At 36.0% G+C, this 20,060-nt stretch overlaps 3 protein-coding genes across 4 annotated transcripts; 1 reads left to right on the forward strand and 2 right to left on the reverse strand.

The window, feature by feature from the left end:
* Positions 1–1,103: 1,103 nt before the first annotated feature.
* On the reverse strand, positions 1,104–7,748 carry LOC141606401 (uncharacterized). Of its 2 annotated transcripts, none has more exons than XM_074425517.1 (8): positions 7,282–7,748; positions 6,178–6,309; positions 5,735–5,858; positions 4,058–4,503; positions 3,552–3,628; positions 3,327–3,462; positions 2,159–2,362; positions 1,104–1,349 (listed from the first exon to the last, which is right to left on the reverse strand). In XM_074425517.1, exons 1-8 carry the CDS (start codon positions 7,702–7,704, stop codon positions 1,290–1,292), a joined length of 1,602 nt encoding a protein of 533 aa, XP_074281618.1. In that variant the 5' UTR covers positions 7,705–7,748; the 3' UTR covers positions 1,104–1,289. The 2 variants fall into 2 exon arrangements, with proteins under 2 accessions (XP_074281618.1, XP_074281617.1); XM_074425516.1 differs by having other exon boundaries at positions 3,552–3,624; positions 4,054–4,503.
* A 1,635-nt stretch (positions 7,749–9,383) lies between these two features.
* Positions 9,384–12,730, forward strand: LOC141606402 (histone-lysine N-methyltransferase ATXR6). Its single transcript, XM_074425518.1, has 6 exons — positions 9,384–9,797; positions 10,428–10,508; positions 10,604–10,836; positions 11,296–11,396; positions 11,576–11,788; positions 12,308–12,730. The coding sequence occupies exons 1-6, from the start codon at positions 9,521–9,523 to the stop codon at positions 12,465–12,467; spliced, it is 1,065 nt and encodes a 354-aa protein (XP_074281619.1). The 5' UTR covers positions 9,384–9,520; the 3' UTR covers positions 12,468–12,730.
* Positions 12,731–19,178: 6,448 nt separating this feature from the next.
* On the reverse strand, positions 19,179–19,979 carry LOC141608564 (uncharacterized). Its single transcript, XM_074427905.1, has one exon. The coding sequence runs from the start codon at positions 19,977–19,979 to the stop codon at positions 19,179–19,181; it is 801 nt and encodes a 266-aa protein (XP_074284006.1).
* Positions 19,980–20,060: the final 81 nt, after the last annotated feature.

Here is a 20,060-nt window from a genome sequence, read left to right on the forward strand (position 1 = left end):
CGACTTAATTCATGAATTTTCGGTTTGGTTAGGAAAGTTCGAAGTAAAGTTTGCTTACTCGCCCTAAGACTGTTAGTTCCATAACATGACTTTGGGACGCCAAACCTTCTTCTCATGTTCTATGAGACAACCTTTCTGATGGGAGAGTTTGGTGATTTGACGGCAGTCTCCGCCTTAATCCACTTCAAAAAGCAGTCAATGTCAACAATAAGTTGCTTTCCCGCTCTTAACTATACAAAGTACTCATATAAGCTTTAAACAGCCAGTAAAGTCAGGATGTACAAAAATTAATTATAGGGTCATGCTATAATCAATGTCCCTCAGAAAATTTGCAATAGTACTTGGCTTACGCTCGAACTCAGGGTGCAATGTTTTTTTTTTTGATAAGAGAATAAATCATTAGACCTACAGCGAGTAGGGTCTCACAAAAGTTTACCGGAAGAAACAACCAAAAAAGACAAGACCAAAAAAGAAAAGACAAGGTAGCCATCCCGTTAACAGAGGGGACGTGCATACAACTAGCAAACATGTGGTCTAGAAGACCTCCTTTACACTATCCTTTTCACCTTCCACGTTCTTATTATTTGCCAATTGTGGTGCAAGACTCAGGGTGCAATGTTATATGAGTCAAGCTAAAGCTTTGTAGGTTAAGGGCTCATCGAGCTTCAAGCCATGCCATACAAGACAATCTCGCTCATACAAGTGCGATAGCATATCAGCTCAGGTTACACCCGCTTAAATCATTGCATATAACCAAACAAAACCAATTTAAAAGGCTATTAACATGCAGTTAAAATTGGAATGGAAGTTGGGAGATGTGATTTTTCTTATTCACCAAAGGATTCATTCAACTCTATGACAATTCTAAATTTACGTAGTGTAATCAACTCTTTTTTAATGACAATCCTAAATTTGATACTTCTAAATAATTTGAGGTTGGCTAACCTGAAGTATCATCATGATGCAAAGACTCAATAAACCTGCCCACAATCTCTTTTACCACATTACCGAAATGCATCTGCCTTGAGTCATGGGCATGTATCAACCCTCATCAATGCAGATCAGGGTAAACAGATGACGGATTTTGACCAAGCTGCAGGAAAGAACACTAATTTTTTGCAGGATGTAATTGCATTCTAATTTGTTTTCTCCAATGTAGTGCACACAAGAAATCAACAAAGTATATTATATAGATGAACGAAAAAAGACATCAAGCCTTTAGTCCTTTCCTCTCGAGAACACAAGTTGAAGTTACAGATGCAGCAATTATTAACCAGTTATGATGGGAATTATTCACTCAGGTTACAGATATTGACAAACTTCTGCACTGCGTTGTGATATTGCGTCCCCTGATAAGATTAAAATTTAGATGTCAATGAAGAAACGTCTAAATCAACAAATCTAAAAGTAAGACACTGGTAAGTTTCTATTAAGGAATTAAACACCAGCATAATAGTATGCTATTGTGATTAAATAAGATTAGAAGATAGGCTGTAGGAAAGAATATTACTAAAGTAGCATTTAGTTTCCCAGTTTCATACTATCTCAGTATTACCATGACACTAGGTAATAAAATGAAAAATGACACCTCGTGATGTAAAACTAATAAACCAAAGGTAAATTCTAGGGAACACAGTTGCATATTGGCATGTATGTCCAACATTTTCACACTATAATTGCACAGAAATGTGATTTTAAAACTCAAGCCCGATAATAGATTCTATACGGACTGTTACCTACCACCTCAAACCTCACTAGAATAAAGCAACATAATTCCAACTCATTAACTTAAAAACCAAAAATCTGTACTCATCAATGAAAAATAACCTCAAATAGCTATTTTATGTGGAACACATTCTCTCTCACGTGTTTTATTGTCTAAAACGAGAAAGCAACTCCTTGATAAAGGACCTACTACTTTGTAAGGAGTGGTCATCAGTGGCAACTCTTCACCAAGTAGCTCCTTAATACGAAACAATGCGGTTAAAGAGTCACTTTGAATGTAAGTATCTCTTTATATATTTGCCTATTTAAGGGACTTTGTAACAAGTTGATTATTTGTTCGAAAGGTGAGGTGGAGTGACTAAAAGCATAGGTCAAGCTTTCTTATACAAGAATTTGTTCAGACATCAAGGCATAGTATGAAACAATATAATACCTCCCAGTACAACTGATTGCAGTCCATACACTTCCAGAACTCTAAATTCTTGTTGAACAGACAACTGGGGATCTTCTGAAAACCTTTTGCAGCTTGAATAGCCTCGTCGGTTGTCAAGGGTTTTTGGATAAATCTACCATTGCATTTTGTGCACCTTGACATGAGCCGATCCTCGGAAATGTTTAATTGAAATGTTTGGATGACCTACAATGAGCACCAAGATATAGTCATTTTCATAATAGCAGCAACATCATGCAGCTATGATGCGCTATAGCTACACCAACCGTAGTAGTGTTTTGTGTCGTCAGTACATATTTACATTGGTAACCAAATTGGATTTTTATAAGAATATGCTTCAAGTACAATCTATTTAATAATCTATGAATTTAGCAAAATAAGATCTGAGAAGCATTAAATTGACCGCACTGTGACAATCCCAAAAATTAGAGACAGCAGCTAAGATAAGAGTCAAAGTAAAACTAAAACAAACAAAATTAGAGAGGTCAAGTTCTCTATAAAAAAAAGGGCAGCCCGGTGCACGATGGCGTCCCTGCTAGGCGAGGGTCCGGGGAAGGGTCCTACCACAAGGGTGTAATAGGGGCAAGCCTAGATTCTTTACAAAAAGTTATATTATGTAGGTGACCAAGGCAGAAAAATGAACTGCCACATTCACAGACTGTTCTTTGCTTCTGGATTATTATGGCAAAGAGCAACAAGACTCAAAACTAGCTATAGTGATGTAAAGACATTCGATTTAAATTTCTTCGCGATATTCATTATTGCCTTATTGAAGGGGAGCCTTGGCGCACCGGTTAAGGTGTTGCTTTGTGACCGTGAGGTCACGGGTTCAAGTCCTTGGAGCGGCCCCTTGCCAAAATGGCAAGGGAAGGCTTGCCCCAATTACACTCTTGTGGTGGGACCCTTCCCCGGACCCTCGCCTAGCAGGGACGCCATCGTGCACCGGACTGCCCTTTTTTATTCATTATTGCCTTATTGGTCAACCAGAATCCGCTCTGTGTTCTTAATATTGAGGTAAGGTTGCAAGAAAGACATTGTTGCAAGAGCCATTGAAGCACCGGGTAACATTGTTGTATGGAAAACCAGAGACGGATAGAAATAAATATATTTGGAGTTCCTGCGAGAAAGACCAGTAAAGATCATGTGTTACCTCAAGCAGCTGTTCATTCTTAAGAAGGCTCCTAACTCGGTATATTTGATTTTTTAGCAAATAATCATGTCTGAATAATTTGGCATCTCGAGTTAGAAGGACCCTTTTCTCCTTGAGGGCCTGCTCTATTAACTCCCTGGACAACAATGGATCAGCTCATTAGTATAAATCTACAAGAGTTCTTTAATAAAAAAAATCACTTAGCTAAGCTACTAGTTTCTTTACCTGCTGTCGGGCTTCTTTGAGTAGGGGACAGCAGCATCAATACCAACACAACGTAAATGTTTTGCTAACCCTTCTACCTGAATGCATCACACTAGCATCATACATCTATATCCAAAAACTACCCACTTCACATAAATAGCTGTTGTATATGATTTTGGCATTTCATATGTCCATGTAAGTTTTAAAATATTTAAGCCTATGTTATTCCGATTCAAATGCAAGTGCCTGATGAGGCATGGAGCTGAATGTTGTACACAGCTATTATGTGAATAAGTTTCATGTTTTTGGCCTAAAATGGAAGTGACGTGTTAATAATTAGGGTATTGGGGCACACGACACGCGATACACAGCCAAAGTGAAGCGTCAAACCAACATAGATTTTACCTTGCCCAAAATTAAAGGTCATAAAATGAGAAAAAAGAGGGGAAGGGAACTGGGTACAAGTTCAGGAACAGTCATAAAGGCCCTTTAAGTATGAGTAACAGAATCAAAAGATTATAACCTACCATGACATCACAAAGAAACTTAGCGTGTCCATCACCCCCATTCAATAAATCCCATGGGGGAGGGCCTTGCCAATCATCGAGACATTCTGCACCTTTTGCTCTTCGACTCGAACTTGATGCAGACTGCTTTTTCACCTTTCTAGAGTTTCTAGGTTTTCTGTCAGATTCTTTCAGCAAAATTTTACTACTGTATTTCGAAATGATTTCTGAAAAAGAATTATTCAGGGGTATAGTATGTCTGCACAGAGGATCAGAAATACTGACGTCTATGGAAAGGTAATCTTTGAAGAATTCAGAAGCAGTTGTTGCCTTAATAATGTTTGAAGCTTCATCGACTCTGGTACTTATTATTCTTCTATCAGCAGTAGGTATATCAAGTATTTCTTTCAACCCAAGATTTAAATTTAGAGAGCCAGGGGAATCGGCATTATTTGCAGAGCTCGATGCTGAAATACAATAAATGAATAGAAAAATCAAATTAAACAACTCATTTAGCATAGTTTATAATCAAAGTATAAATGAAATTCCAGCAGCTAAACAGCATGCATGGGACAAGGCCTTCAGATTGGAATTCTAGTAAGCATGCCTGTGAGTGTACAGGCAAAGTCCCATGCAGATGTCTGATGCTAGAGGCTTAGAAGCATTTAAAATAAGCGATAGATAATTCAAAGTGTTGAATATGTTTTAGTTTCAGCAACATAGGTCTCCACAAATAACAAATCTGAGATACTTGAATCAATCACACAGATCTCAAACAAGAAAAAAAAATTCTTGAAAATCCTCACACCTAATGAAAAGGGTACGAGGTCCCTCTAAATAGTACAGAAGGGTATAAATCTCTAAGTTTACTGAATTAGGGAAATCAGATTATCAAGGAAAATATGAGATAAGGAAATAAAATAATCATAAGCAAACTAAAGTACTTGATTCTTTCATATCTACAAAAGATTATTTTCTGATGATATCTTTTACCATAACACGTCTTTAATACTCCTGCATAAAAAACTACAGAGCAAAAATGACTTTCCTCACTGGTATTCATTCTATCTTTCTCAGACATATAGGTGGGAATAAGTGGCCCTAGAAGCAAACAAAGAGAATCTGTGTTTAGGAACTAAACAAAAAAAATCCATTAAATTCTCCCATATTCGGCCTTTTATCACACAAGTGACAGTTAAGATAAATACAGATGAACAAGTTGGAAAATGTAGAGGATGCAACAAGGAGTGTATATATTCACAACGTAGACAGAGCAAAGTTTGGTATAACAAGTTTACATGAATCTTCGCTCATGACATAAACTTCCATCTAGATGCGGAAATAGTAAGAGTAAGATTTTTAAACTTGACGAAGTAAAACAACAAAATTGAAATGGACCAAAAATTCACACCAAGCTGATCACAACACACAATAATTGTATGGTTAAGTCCACAGCTCACGTGTATTCAGAGTAAGAAGTGACTAGTGAGTAGTGACCAACATATTTGTGATTACATATTGCACAATTCTAAAGCAAACTCCAAACACATTTACACTGACCATTTCTTAAGCCAGGCAATCACCAATTCACCACTATACATAAATTTGAAGATGTTTGCATGAAAAGATTAAAGGGGCGAAAAACCCTTAAGAATCAAAATAATTCCAGACAGCTTAATAAGTATGAGAATGACAGACCTTCTTTATCTATGTTGAGTTCAAAGATAGTAAATAACTCTAGCAGACAGTGAGCATCTACTGCAGCATATATTTTTTGCTCCTCTGTGAGGGGGCGTTGCGACCAATCACTGCATTGAAGTTCCTGGTGGATTATTGAAGAGGAACATGAAACTGGTGACACAGCCTCGCCATATCATGCGTTATATTTGAGTAATTTGACATGTAGGTTTTCCGATAGCTGACAAAAGGTTCTCTATGACTACTATAAATCCACCAGAGGAGTTATAGGTGACAATGAAATAACAAATAAATTGCACAAATTTTTCAGTCATTGTTTCACCACTTTGGTGGATTTAGAACAACTCGCGTGGGTGCATTCCACAGCCTGGAATAACAAATTATTTCACATAAACTAAGCAAGACAGTAAAGAAGAGTGGATGGAGCATTCAAGCCTCTCTACCTTTGAAAGAGACAATCCCAACAATTCCTTGCAAATTGTAGCTAGACTCTTGCTATCCTTGGACGCACTTCTCCCATGTTGCCTTTGTTGTAAGAGATAATAAATGCTCGAGATATCTAAGAACGGCTCTGCCTATTCGACCACAAAATATCTCCATCAAAATGCTGAAACAATCATGAATGCATATCTAACATAAAAACACCTCCCAAAAAAACCGTCCAATCAACCAAACTTCAATAACACCAATTAAGCTATCGAGCATAAAGGGGGGAAATGGTCCAGAAAGTGAGCCAAAGTTACAACTTAACATTGAGCAAGTGTTTTTTAATTTGACGACAACATGACATTGTGAATGAAAAATGTAACATCAATCAATTAAGATATTGAGCACCATTTGTCGCCAGCCACCAATTTACCGGTGCTAATTGCAAATTAACCAAAAGGGCAATCTAATAAACACCATTAATCAATCACATCACAATCCCTCATTCTCCATAATTCCGTATCTATAGTTATTCTATACTACATTGGCGAAAAAAGAGGGAAATGATCAAGAAAATGAGCCAAAGTTACAGACTTTAACATTGAGCACAAGCATATAAAATTGACGATAACATGACATGGTGAATGAAACATCATTAATCAATTGAGATTTCAGCACAAATTTATCCATGCTGATTGCAAATTAACGAAAAGGGCACTTTAAGAAACATCATTAATCAACCTAATCAACCTTATCACTAGTCCTTTTCCTCCATAATTCCATATATATGCTACATTGGCAATAACGATGGGGAAATGATCATGAAAATGTTCCAAAGTTGCTAACTTTAGCTTTGAGCATTACAAGTTTCATAATTGAATCAAAATTTGTTCCTAAATTTCTATCTCCAACCTTAATTAACAATCAATAACGAAGCAATTCACAAAAACAAATGAACTATCATTATAAACAACAATAGACAAACCCAAATAATAAAAACACCACAAATTATAAAATTAAGACCGTTTTACCGTGTGAGACGGTTGAGTCTTTAACCAATAAAATAACCGTCTCACACTATAAGACCGTCTTTAGACAGTAATTACCATATTACCATATACCTTATCAAAACCAGGATCACAGCCAAAATTACAAAAAGTAGAGCTCAAATAAACCAAATCCTGCTTGAACTTAAACCCTAATTTCAACACATCATACGCGACCAACATCTCCTTCAACGGGCCATAAATTGAGCTCAGGGGAACAGACTGCAGGTCAACAAGGAATACAACCACTGAGTCGGTCTGAGTCGACTCTGACGAGTCGGATGGAGAACGGGCGAGTCGGCAGGCGAGTTGGAGGAGGGAGACGGTGGGGAAAGTGCGTTCGGTAGTGGGGTCGGGATGGTGGCGAACGGGCTTCCATTCTGCGTCAATGGCGACGATTGAGGAGTGAGTCAATGCATAACTCAGTTGAGTGAACTCGGGCGAGTCGGGGTTGGAAACCCAGTGTATGGGTGGCAGGTTTGGGTACGTGTGCTCCATTATACATTGATGTTCTTGTTGTGGTTTTTCTGTAAGAAGGTTTTATACCATGATCCATTATGGATACTCTTTTTTTATCTAATTTTCGTCGGTTTAGTTTTTAAGACGGAGGTAATATGCGCTATTGAAAATTTTGATTTTGTCTAGATAAACGGGAGGTATGGTGACGCTTAGGTGTAAATTTAAAATCTTATTTTAATTTACATTTTCGCTTTCCTTTTGTTTTTCATTTTTTCTTTTTTATTCGCATTTTGAGGTGTGCGTTCATCCATGGACGGTTCTAAAGGAGGATTCATGTCAGCCGACCCCAAATTATTTTGGGATTAAGACTCTGATGTTCTTGTTGTTGTTGTAATGATCTTAGATTTTTAACCGCAAAAGTGGCAATTTGTCCCCTTAACTTTGTTCAATAGTGAAATTAGGCCCCTTAAGTTTCTATCTTAACAATCAAACCTTTAACTCTATCAAAAAGTGAAATTCAACCCCATTTTTTATTTTTCACTTAATTCTCAACAAAAATTCATTTTATATTTACTTTATACAACTTATATAGTATACATAAAAAATACTAATTTTATATTTATTAATTTATATAAAATTATTCATTTAAAGAATAATTTTGCATTCATCTATAATAAACAAAATAAAAAAAATGATAAAATTTCATGAACTATATTCTTACATTTATAATAAATTTTCTAACAATCTTATAATTATAAGAAAATACTCGTCATTACAATTATATATTTTATAAAAGTTATAAAGTTATAGAAATTAAATTTTGTATTTGATTAATTGTATTATTAAATGAATTTTGGTGGAATTTCATGAAAAATCAAACAATGATGTTTAATTTCACTTTTCACTAAAGTTATGGGGTTTGATTGCTACAAATAAAACTTAAGGGGCTTAATTTCACCATTGGACAAAGTTAAGGGGGCAAATTGCCACTTTTGCGGATTTTTAACCATATGAGAAATGGTTTGATTGGCCATCTAAATAATTTTTAAAGTACATAGACATTAGATAATCGAATAAAACTAAGGTCGGTAAACACTGACATGATCCGAAAACAAGATACGAATCCGACACGAAATTAATGAGTTTGGGTTGAAGCTTAATGACACATTTATGTAAGTAGATCAATACGAACACGACACGAAATTTAATTGGGTTAGATTTGAATTGAATTCTTTAAACACAAACTCGACACAAATAACCTATTTAATAAATTAATTATAATCATAATTTCCCTTAATCCTCCGTCACATAAATATATCCTTCCTAGAAACCAACCACCCTATTTTGGTTCAATTGGTCTCCCTTGTGACGGGTTACCATTTGTGGCGGATATTTTGTGAGTTAAAATGGTAACAAAATGGGTTAGTGGAGAAAGGAGACCACATGAATAGTGTTGCAGAGAGAGAAAAAGTGGAGTTTTGTGAGGTAAAATGGTATCCGTCACACAAGAAGAGTGATTGATATCTCTTCCAAAATGTTAATTTGTGATTTTGGTTAGAAAGGTTGAATAAACAAACAATAGGCTTCCAAAATAATTTGGGCTACAAGGTAAATCTAAGAAACTTGAGCATCCATTTTGGGCCAATATAGCACAAAAGCCCAAATACTCTCCTTTTAAAAACAAACCCAATTTACCCGCCAAAACCTCCTCCACATTTTACCGCGAAACCAATCCTTTGGCGCCAAACATCTCTCATTTATAACTCCAACAGTACAACCCTCACACATCTCCACCACCGTCTCTCAAACCCAACCACCCTTTCACACCACTCCAACCAATCAACACCACATTCCGATGTCTCGTCTACGCCGAAGAACCCAAGCTCCAAAACCAATCTACAACTCCCAACCACCACCAACACTAATATTATTAGACTCAGACTCAGACTCGGATTCAGATTACAATGGTGTATGCTGCGAGGAATGTGGATCTGGGGAGAATGGAGCTGAGTTATTATTATGTGACGATTGCGATCGCGGTTATCATCTTTATTGTTTAAAGCCTATTCTTGCTAAAGTTCCTAAAGGCGATTGGTCTTGCCCTCTTTGTTCTGCTTCCAATAATGTCAAAAGTAAGTTTTTCAATTAAAATTAAAAATTGTTGCTTTTGTTTTTGTATTGAATTGGGTGATCTTTAGTTTAATTTGTTTGTTTGATTAATTAGTGGGTAGATCTTGAAAAATCATGATTAGGGTTTTAGGAAAAGGAATCAATTTTTTTCGGGTTTTTGCCCAAATTGAGCTGATGATGAAGCATAGCAATCTTTTCTGGGTTAAATCTGCACTAAATTGATTAGAAATTTCTGGGTTAGTGATTAAAATTAGTCACCATTATGTCGATATCTGCAATTGATTGAATTGGGCTATTTATAGGATAATTGAAATTAGGGTTTGTTCTAACACTGGTATGGTGATTCATAGCAGCTAAAATGGTATAATTATATCAACAAATATTATGTAAGAACCTTTTTGCGGTCTTTATAGTGGAAGACAATTCTTGTATGTATAAAAACACTCATTTAGTTATACTTTAAAGTTTAAACGAGTGTTTAACCAATAAAAAGGCCATCTCACACTATAAGACGGTCTTATTCTATAATTTGTATAATGTCATGATGCTCTAGAGATGAGTTTTTTTAATGATCATTGCTTGAATACCTATACTCGTTTTTGCTGTTCCTGATTCTAGCTGCATATATGCAGAATTTCCATTGATTCAGACTAAAATTGTCGATTTTTTCCGAATTCAAAAGCCGTCCGATGAAGTCCAAACATCAATATCAGGTACATAACTTAATGCCGCTTACTGTGTCTCATTGTTTTTCCCATATCCCTTTGAAAATCTAGAAAATGTCAATGATTAGCATCTTTAAATTTAGATACTCGGAAAAGGAAGAAGCGATCCAGTAGCCTATTGACTCCCAAAAAGAAGAGTAGAAAGTTGTTGCCCTTTAATCCAACTGAAGATCATGAAAGACGATTGGAGCAAATGGCGTCTCTAGCCACTGCGTTGATGGCTACTGGGGCGCAGTTTAGTAACGAGCTAACTTATGTTGCTGGCATGGCTCCAAGATCAGCAAATCGTGCTGCTCTTGAAAAGGGGGGAATGCAGGTAAATATTGAATGTTATACAAGTTTCAGAAATGTCGTCACATTATTTTGTCTGCAGACTTGCTGATGTTCACTGTGCAAATTATTAGGTGTTCAATTACTGAATAGCTTGACTTATCTGAAGTGGCTGTGTTACGTTTGTAATCCAAGTATCTGTTTGAGTGTGGTATTGCAGTGCTAGAGGTGCAATGCATGTAAAACTTTACAACTGCTATAGGCAATAGAAATATGACGGTAGTTGTGAATACATAGAACATAGCAGTTTTATTCTGCTGCAATAGTCTGCAGATATTAATTGATTAATGTAATGACAGTAGTCTACTTATAATAACATAAGAATGTATGATTGCGAGATGGTGAATTTCGATGGAGAAGATAGTGTTGTTTGTCATCAGGAAGTCTCTTAGCACACGCGGTTAATTTTCTATCTGATTATGGTGTGCGTTGACATTGGTTTTAGGTCATGTCAAGAGAAGATGCAGAAACCTTAAATTTGTGCAAGAAGATGATGGAAAAAGGAGAATGGCCTCCTCTTTTAGTTGTCTTTGATCCTAAAGAAGGGTAATTGTTCCTTTCATGAACTCCGAGTCTTGTATGAGACAGTTTCACCAACCCAAATACTTCTGTACTTCTATATGGTCAATGGGTTGGCTTTACATTTAAGTCCGTCTTATACATTTTTTTTGTATATATACATTGGTAGTGTGATATCAGCTAACGGTTTCAACTCTGTAAAACAGATTCACAGTTGAGGCAGACAAATCCATCAAGGATTTGACAATTATCACAGAGTATGTTGGAGATGTCGACTACCTCCAAAATCGTGAAAATGATGATGGGGATAGCATGATGACATTACTTTCAGCTGATACTCCTTCACAAAGCCTCGTTGTATGTCCAGACAAGCGCAGCAACATTGCACGCTTTATCAATGGCATTAACAACTACACTCCGTGAGTACTTTTTCTTTCTTTAGTTTTGCCTTTTTAAGGTTCGTTGTTATACAAACATCAGCTTGGAAATGATGCTTTGTTGACAACAGCTGACCAGGATTTATCACACCTCTACTTATCGCTAGTTGCGTCAAGGCATCAGTTGGAAAATGAAAGGAACACTGTCTTTATTATGAAATAACCGTTCTTTTATGCAATTTTTGCTGTTGAATTTTTTTTATTTTTTTTATACGGCCATGGCCTTACATGCAAGATCAACCCATTAACAGTTTAAAATGAGGATTTCAGAAGTATTTTAGATGCCTTTGCCCTATCACTCCATTTACGGGAGCTATTAAGGTTCTTTGGCACCGTTGTAGTCTATTGTCAGGTTTTAGCTGTAGGATACTTCATTCTATTTGCAGTTACTCCGTATTTACTCTGGATGTATCATGTTCCGAGTTCTGAATCTAAACATGCTATGTGATAAAAATGCATATATTTTTGACATATGAAACTTAGTGTGCACATCTAATGCAGGGAAGGGAGGAAGAAGCAAAATCTCAAGTGTGTAAGATATGATTTGGGAGGAGAATGCAAAGTTCTGCTCATTGCAAACAGGGATATTCGAAAAGGAGAGAGGCTGTACTACGACTATAATGGGCTCGAACACGAGTACCCAACTGAGCACTTTGTTTAAGCCTTCACTATTCTTTTGACCTAACTCTTGGACCTTAAAACCCATTGTTAGTTCTGTTCCCCATTAGGAGCGAACATTCACTCTGTAAGGCGTAAGCCACTGTATGTAGTTCTTGAGGGCCTTAGGTTCATCTGTAATGTAAACTATGGCTCTTTTCCGAGCTGCTGAATTCTCAAGGATGCAATCATCATTGTAACACATAAACCGTCTCAATAGTGGTGAACTATTATCGCTGAAAAATGCACAAGTCGTTTAACATTGCTCATTCGTGTACTTATCTCTTGGAGCTAAGATGCAAAACATCTACTCCGAAGTAGAATCATCTTAACCTTATTCCCAAATGCGAGTGTCTCACAATGGTAGACGATGATAAACATCTATAAGTTCTATTGCAGGAAAATTTGCATATAACCAACTCGTTTGGATTGGGTTGATAAACAAGCCCAGCAACATTAAAAGTTGAACTACCCTTAAAAATTGTGAGCTCTATCAAGACTGTCTTACGGGGTGAGACGGTCTTTTTATATATAAAATCACTACTTATTTATAAATTCAAATAAATGATTATTTCAACTGTACTAAAAGAACGGTTTCAAACTGTAAGACGGTTTTAGTTTATATTTTGTCTTAACTGAGAGCAGCATGGGATTCTGAAATGTATGCCCAACTAAAAGTTGACAAAGTTGAGAAAAAAGGACATAGCCAAGTTTGATAACATTTCCAAAACCCAAATCTCAAAGGCAGATGCCCAAAAGATCCTGGGTGGCTGGACAACAAGACTTGTTCCTGTCACCACTCCTCAGGGTACTAAACACTACTGTCAGTCTATTGTCCAGGCATGACTTAGCTCACTTGCTTGCCTCCTTTTATTGGACCATCCTACAATTACTCACTACAACAACATAATTATTACCCCGTCGCTTTAAATCTTACGTCTTTCTAGACCTCGCAAACGGGGTAACCAGGTCAGATTCTGGTCGGGTCACTTTCGAGCTTATAAGAATTCGAGTCAGGCCGGGTTGGATCATTTCGAATTCAGGTCATTTTTGGATATATTCTTATCAAGTTATAGTAATAATACTTCGTAGTTAGTTTGCAACAACATTTGGATCGGGTCAATTTGGGTTTTGGGTCATGCTCGGGTCCTCGGTTCGGGTATTCGTCAAGTCAGTTTTGTCAGGTCTACGTCTTTGTACATACTCAACAATTAGATCCTTCGCGTCGTGGTGTTTCAAGTCGTTTTTTATTAAGATTTTTATTTTAAATTTATCATGTCGGGTGTTTCTAAATCATTTTGGCACGGATCCATTCAAGTTTAGGATTATTTGGATCGAGTCAGTTTTACCAGATCTAATTAAAGGTACGTAAAAATTGTTGTAACAAACGACTACCTCCATAAAATAGGACCATCCTACATAGTGGAAAAAATGAAATCAATTGAAATTTGTTTCTTTTATAGGGTGGTCCAAATTATAATTTGGGGGTCTTCTACATTAAAGTCATTTAAAAAATTAGGGTAACTGGCGAAAAGGGTCCCTTAGAATTAACGGAAGAAGAAAAGCTTATAAATGGAGATGGTGTTTTGTCAACCACCCTAAAACCTTGATGTTCGAGAACGGAAATGTGTATAAAACCCCACAAAATAGTGGACCAATTTATTGAACTATTAGCTGGATGGCATGGCTAGTGCCCACACTTCCTAGGGCTTTATGGGCTAACTTAACTCGGGTCCAATTGAGTCGAGTCGAGTCGAGTGTAATTAATGTGTATGGGTTAGTTACTCCCCAATGAGTACGCTGTACGCGTTTATGCCCGATGTACTTCACTTTGATTATGTAGGTTATGAATATGGTCTATATGGATTCTTGATTCCTCTCCGTTATATTTTCCGTCAATTTCCTCTATATGACAATATTAAATCATTATTTTCTCTCCATCTTATCAAATAGTCGACCATTAGATTGTGCCATAACAAAATCTGAACTTTGAAAGGAAAGAAAAGGAAATAGAGAGGGAAGGAAAGTAGGAAACAGAGAGGATCCAAATCGATAGGTTACTGTTGGTCTAAGAAAGTCATGGTTTCAACATAATTTTAAATTGTAATGCTACTCGTTTATTGGCTCTGTTTGGTAAATGACATATTGACCAAATTTCAGCATATTGGAGACTGGAGAGGTTTAGCACGTTTGACTTACGAATATGTTATTTAGAGCGTTTGATTAATGACATATTGAAATAGCATATTGGGGTCCAATATGCTATTTGCAATATGCTGCTCCTACCAGCATATTGGGTTAGCGGATTAGAAAGAAACAAAAATTGTCTTCTTTACCCCTTCAAAAATATTAACCTTCCTTTAATATATTTAATAAATACTTTATTCATATTTTTATTTGTCATTTTACAAAGGATCTAAACAATCCGCTAAACTAAAACTGTCAATTAACAAACACCTGTAACACAATTCTGCTAAATAAATATGCTAGTCAAACATGCTAAATCATTATGCTAGTCAAATCTGCTTTCTAAATCTACTTCTGCTAATATAATCCGCTGTTTACCAAACAAGGCCAATATTATAGATGATTTATGTTCGATGTACATTGCTTTGATTTTGTAGGTTATGAATATGGATCCTTGATTCATCTTCGTTATATTTTCTCTCCATTTCCTCTAACACAACAATATTAAATTATTATTTTTTCATCATCTCATCAAAAAGTTGACCATTAGATCATCTCAGGCCATAACAAAAACTGAACCTTAGAAAGTGAAAGGAAATGGAGAGAGTAGAAAACGGAGAGTATCCAAACCGATAGGTTAGTAGATTGGCATAAATTGATTATTATTTTTCTTCAAAGAGGTCCATAAATCGAAATTCGCTTAAATTGAATTACTAAATCTTTCGTTTCTATTTTTTTTTTCCCAAACTCAATGGCCAAAATATTCTACATTTGACCTTATCTCGTTTGGTCTCCCTTAAGAAGCCGATATCCGTCTAATCATAAGATTTAAACCAATCATATAACATCCACTTGGATAGAATGAGACAAACTTACTGTTGTTATTCCCTAGACAATAACTTTTGTATTATCTACGCTATTTGAACTTATTTTTAAATTTAAAACAGACATACTCTTCTTAACTAAAATTTGTGTTTCTTAATTGACATATCCTTTCATAGTTAAGTACTCCGTATTAAATAATTGGCATTGTTAGGCAATGTCACTTCGGATTAGCTACAAAAGCAACATCAAACAATTAAAGTAGTTCACCGATGTTTAGTTGTTTAGTACAAGTACTACGTATGTCTGCTGCTAACCCTTTAATGATGTTTACTAGACACAGTTTGCGTTATCTTACGACTAAAAGCTGGATCAATTATCCCGTGTCTGTTAACCCTTTTAATGATGTATACTCCACATTATTCATATTTGATTAGTAATGTTATAGATAAGTTTATTAGATTATTATCATCCCCTTGTTATTATTCGGCCTTACAATTCGATCGATCTTATCCGACATAATACTGCCTTGTTGTTTTTATCGAGTAGTAGTAACTAGTAAGTATCAATCATTAAGCAAATACGTCATTTATGTTAATAACAGAGTGATAAAAGATAAATATAAACGATAAAGAAAACAGGGCAAAAGAGAGGAGAGAGGAGAGTTTTATTGATATTTAGGTGATTACAGATTTTCAGATTCGGATTCATATCCAGATTGTTATGATATGCATAACCGCTAGGTTGTGGTATAGAGAGTTTATATAGTACCGTTACAGAAAGACCTAAAATTACCAAAACAGAAAACCCTAACTCAGCCAGATATCATATTAGATACTGTTTAGGTCATAGTCGTTACTAAGCGACAACTAACAAATTTAAGGCATAAATCCAACAATTTACATAACTCATACGGAGTATTATCTACTGTCTAACAATATTCGAGTTTTTCATACATACTCTAACCTCTTTAACCTATAAAACATCAACGAATCCTCGATCAACCTATATCATTAGGCTAAGATCCCATCGATAATAAATACAAGTCATAAATTTGTAAGATCAATTACGATTTGAACCCGTAGAAGTCGTTTTATTCTTTGTGTAGTTTCAAGACTAATGCCTGTGTTATGTTGTACACGTATTATAAATACGAGTACTTAATAAATTTTGAAAATTAACAAGATCGTTTTATCACCAATCAACTCACTCGATTTCATAACACGAAAAAAAGGATAATAATTAGCATTGGGAGGTGATATTGTGGATATTGGATAAATGGTTTATTTTAGAAGGAACAGATTATGGATAAATCGTTGTCAGTCTCTCCTGGAAGAAATGGGCAAGTCAGAGCCGTGTTTAGGGATGGCAATGGGTAGGGTCTGGGTAGGGTCCGCCTGAAATTAGGCCCGACCCGATATTTTCCTTTGGACCCGTCTTCGACCCAGGACCCGTAAGGGTCTAAAATTTGAGGACCCATACCCGGACCCATGGGTAAGGGTAGGGTCTGGCCACTGGTGGTCAGGAGTTTACCACTTTAAAACAAGATTAACGATTATAGGCCTATAATATTAAAAAAAAAAAAAAATCATACTAATTTAACATTATAAGTTTATTAATCTGCCGTTAATGGTGGTTGTCGGTCGCCGGCTATTAGAGAGGTGGTTGTCAGTCGCGTATCAGTGCTGTTGTCGTGGTTTTCTTGTGTCAGTGATGGAGTGGTGATATTGTCAGAAGAGTTTGGTTGAGTTTTATCATTTTATGGGATGAGAGAAGAGAAAGAGACTTTAGTTTTGTTTACTACGTCTGCGGTATGAATTCGAGAAAAAGTAATTTTGAATTTTTTCTTTAATAAAGAGTCTAAGGGTCGGGTATGGGTCTCATAACTTGATCTTAATCGGACCACACCAAATATTTTCTTAAGACCCATACCCGACCCATACCCATTGGGTCTGAAAAAATGAGACCCATACCCGACCCATTAGGATCCGACCCTCAGGGTCTGGGTCGGGTCCCCGACCCACTGCCATCCCTAGCCGTGTTCTTTGGATGAAATGCTATCTCATCAAGTAAGGTGTCAAAATGCCACTATCACTATCAACATTCTAAGCATTTGTGCTATTCCGTCTGTCGCGCTCAATTCTATACGTTTTCCTTAATTAATTTTGGTAGTTTAGTCGACCATTTCATTACATTTCCGACTAAGTATATGTGCAAAAAAGCCAATTACTCTTTTTGTCATTTACTCGTATAATTTTTCTTCTTCTTTTTGCTTAGTCTTTATGAGAATTATGACAAAAGAAAACGTAAAAAAATTAGATCGGATCATGGAAGGAGTAATAAAATATTTAAGAATACTAATAACCTTAGCTAGGTTATGATACTTATGAGGATAAGTTTCTAACTTTCTATTGCCATACATGGAATAGGTAGCAGAGAAGTAAAACACGGATTTAGGCTCTATTTATTAGCAGAGTATTTCAGGTACCTTATTTGGTCAAAGTAGCTTATTTGACCAAAATTCAGGTAGTTTATATTTTTTCAAGTGTTTGACAAGTAGCTTATTATTCGTCCCAATTAACTACCTGAAATGAAATGTTAAATAGGGTAGCATTTGGGATTTCAAGTACCTAGGCTCGTTTTGGTAAAATTAAATGAAAAGGTAGCTGAAACCTGAAAAACTATCTGAAAACTAAAAAGGTAACTAAAACTTGAAAAGTTAACTGATAAGGTAGCTAAAAATTAGAAGCTGATAAGATAATTGATTATATAAAAAAAAATGTTTGGCAAACTAATTGAAAAAGTAACCGATTTTGATGAAATGACGTAAATGAATATGATAATTGTTTAATGGTATAAATTTAAAGGGTAAGAAAGAAAAGTAAAAGTAAATCACCTACCTTAAATAGAAATGCTACTTTAGATAGCATTTTATTTCAGATAGTTTATTTGGTTAAATAATTTTTTTGCGAATCGTTTACAAAAAAATAAAGTACCTATAATTTCGGTCAAATAAGCTAGTCTGACCAAATAAGATACCTGAAATGTATTACCAAAAAGTGCCCTAAAGTGCTTCTGAATTAATAATAGTCTAAACAAGTCTAAGTCGATTTTAATCCATTGGTTAAAAATCTAAAATGTATTTAGGTGTTATTTTACCGACTTTCTTAACTCTATCAATAGATAAATTTATTACTCCTACGAGTACAAGTTAGCAACACTTTCCGGCTTGTGTGAAATTCGACATTGTCAATTATCAAATAATCGTTTCTTAATTCTAACAAGAGTAGAATTTTAAACAAATTTAATTAATAATTTAATAAAGAAATGGAAACAATAATTTAGGGAAATAGCAAAAAAAAATTACAAAGTCTGCTGCTCTGAATGTCTCGTTTACACCATGCATATTGGTCTCCTCTTAAGGTACTCACCTTTCCCTGTGAAGGAAGGTAGGTCAGACCCCATACCCTGACTTATCTAACTATCCCTATCTACCCTAGTTTTTAAGATGTATTCCTATTCCTATACACTACTATTAACCATATCTCCTTGCATTTTTCTCCATGTATCTACCGACGCACAGTAGATACTACTATTCTCGACCGGGCTAATTTACGTTTGGATGGACTTGGAATTGGATCGGAAATTTGTGGTCGAGATTTTTTTTTTTTTTTTTTTTTGACAGTTGTAAAGATAAAAGTCCTAACTATCTAGGCATAGCCTTACAAGCAAGGCTATGCGCTACTTCGTTTGTCGACCTTGGGATATAGCTAAAAGAAAGACAATGGAAAGAACTGCTAATGGCAAGGATTTCTTCAAGGATCTCTTTAGTCAGGTGGTGGGCTTTCTCCATTCCTGCAAAAAAAGCAACTAGCGGTAAACAGTCCGACGAAATTTCCACATGCCACCGTCTTGCCTCCCTAGCCCAAAGAACTGCCGCGCGTAATCCCATAGCTTCCGCTTGTAGAGATGACTCCGCCTTAATTGTCATACACTTTTCAACAATTTTCTGACCCGTTTCCGTGTATGCCACCCATCCTATGCTTGCCTTTTCCCATGTCTTCCATCCTGCATCAACCATTACCCTAATACACTCACAGTTATAACCTGATCCAACTGCATAAAAAGGTTTACTCTCCCTTAACCACCTCCTCCTTTCATCCTCCATATCGGCCATATTTCTAATCCTTTTCTCTCTTTCCTTAGAATATTCAACTAAAGCCTCTTCTGCCATACCAACTTCTAGGACCCAGGTGCTTAAGAGGGTAGTTGGGTGGAATTTTTCCTTTTTGAAGAGGATTTTATTCCTTGCACCCCATAAGCACCATAATGTAGCCATAAATCTTAACAACAGAACATTTGCCTCCTCAAGTTTACCCATGTAGTTAACCCAATGTATTATCCATTTCCTAATGTCTATAGTACTATCATGTGTAACTCGAATACCTAGTTCATTGCAGGCCCAAAACCTCTTTGAAATCTCGCAATCCCTAAAGAGGTGTTCCATTGTCTCAGTCACCATCCCCTCATTATTACATAATTTACAACTCGTCTCAGCTGGGATCGTCCTTTTTAGAAAATTGTTTCC

This window comes from Silene latifolia, chromosome 10 (assembly GCF_048544455.1).
Source record: "Silene latifolia isolate original U9 population chromosome 10, ASM4854445v1, whole genome shotgun sequence".
Classification (NCBI taxonomy): domain Eukaryota; kingdom Viridiplantae; phylum Streptophyta; class Magnoliopsida; order Caryophyllales; family Caryophyllaceae; genus Silene; species Silene latifolia.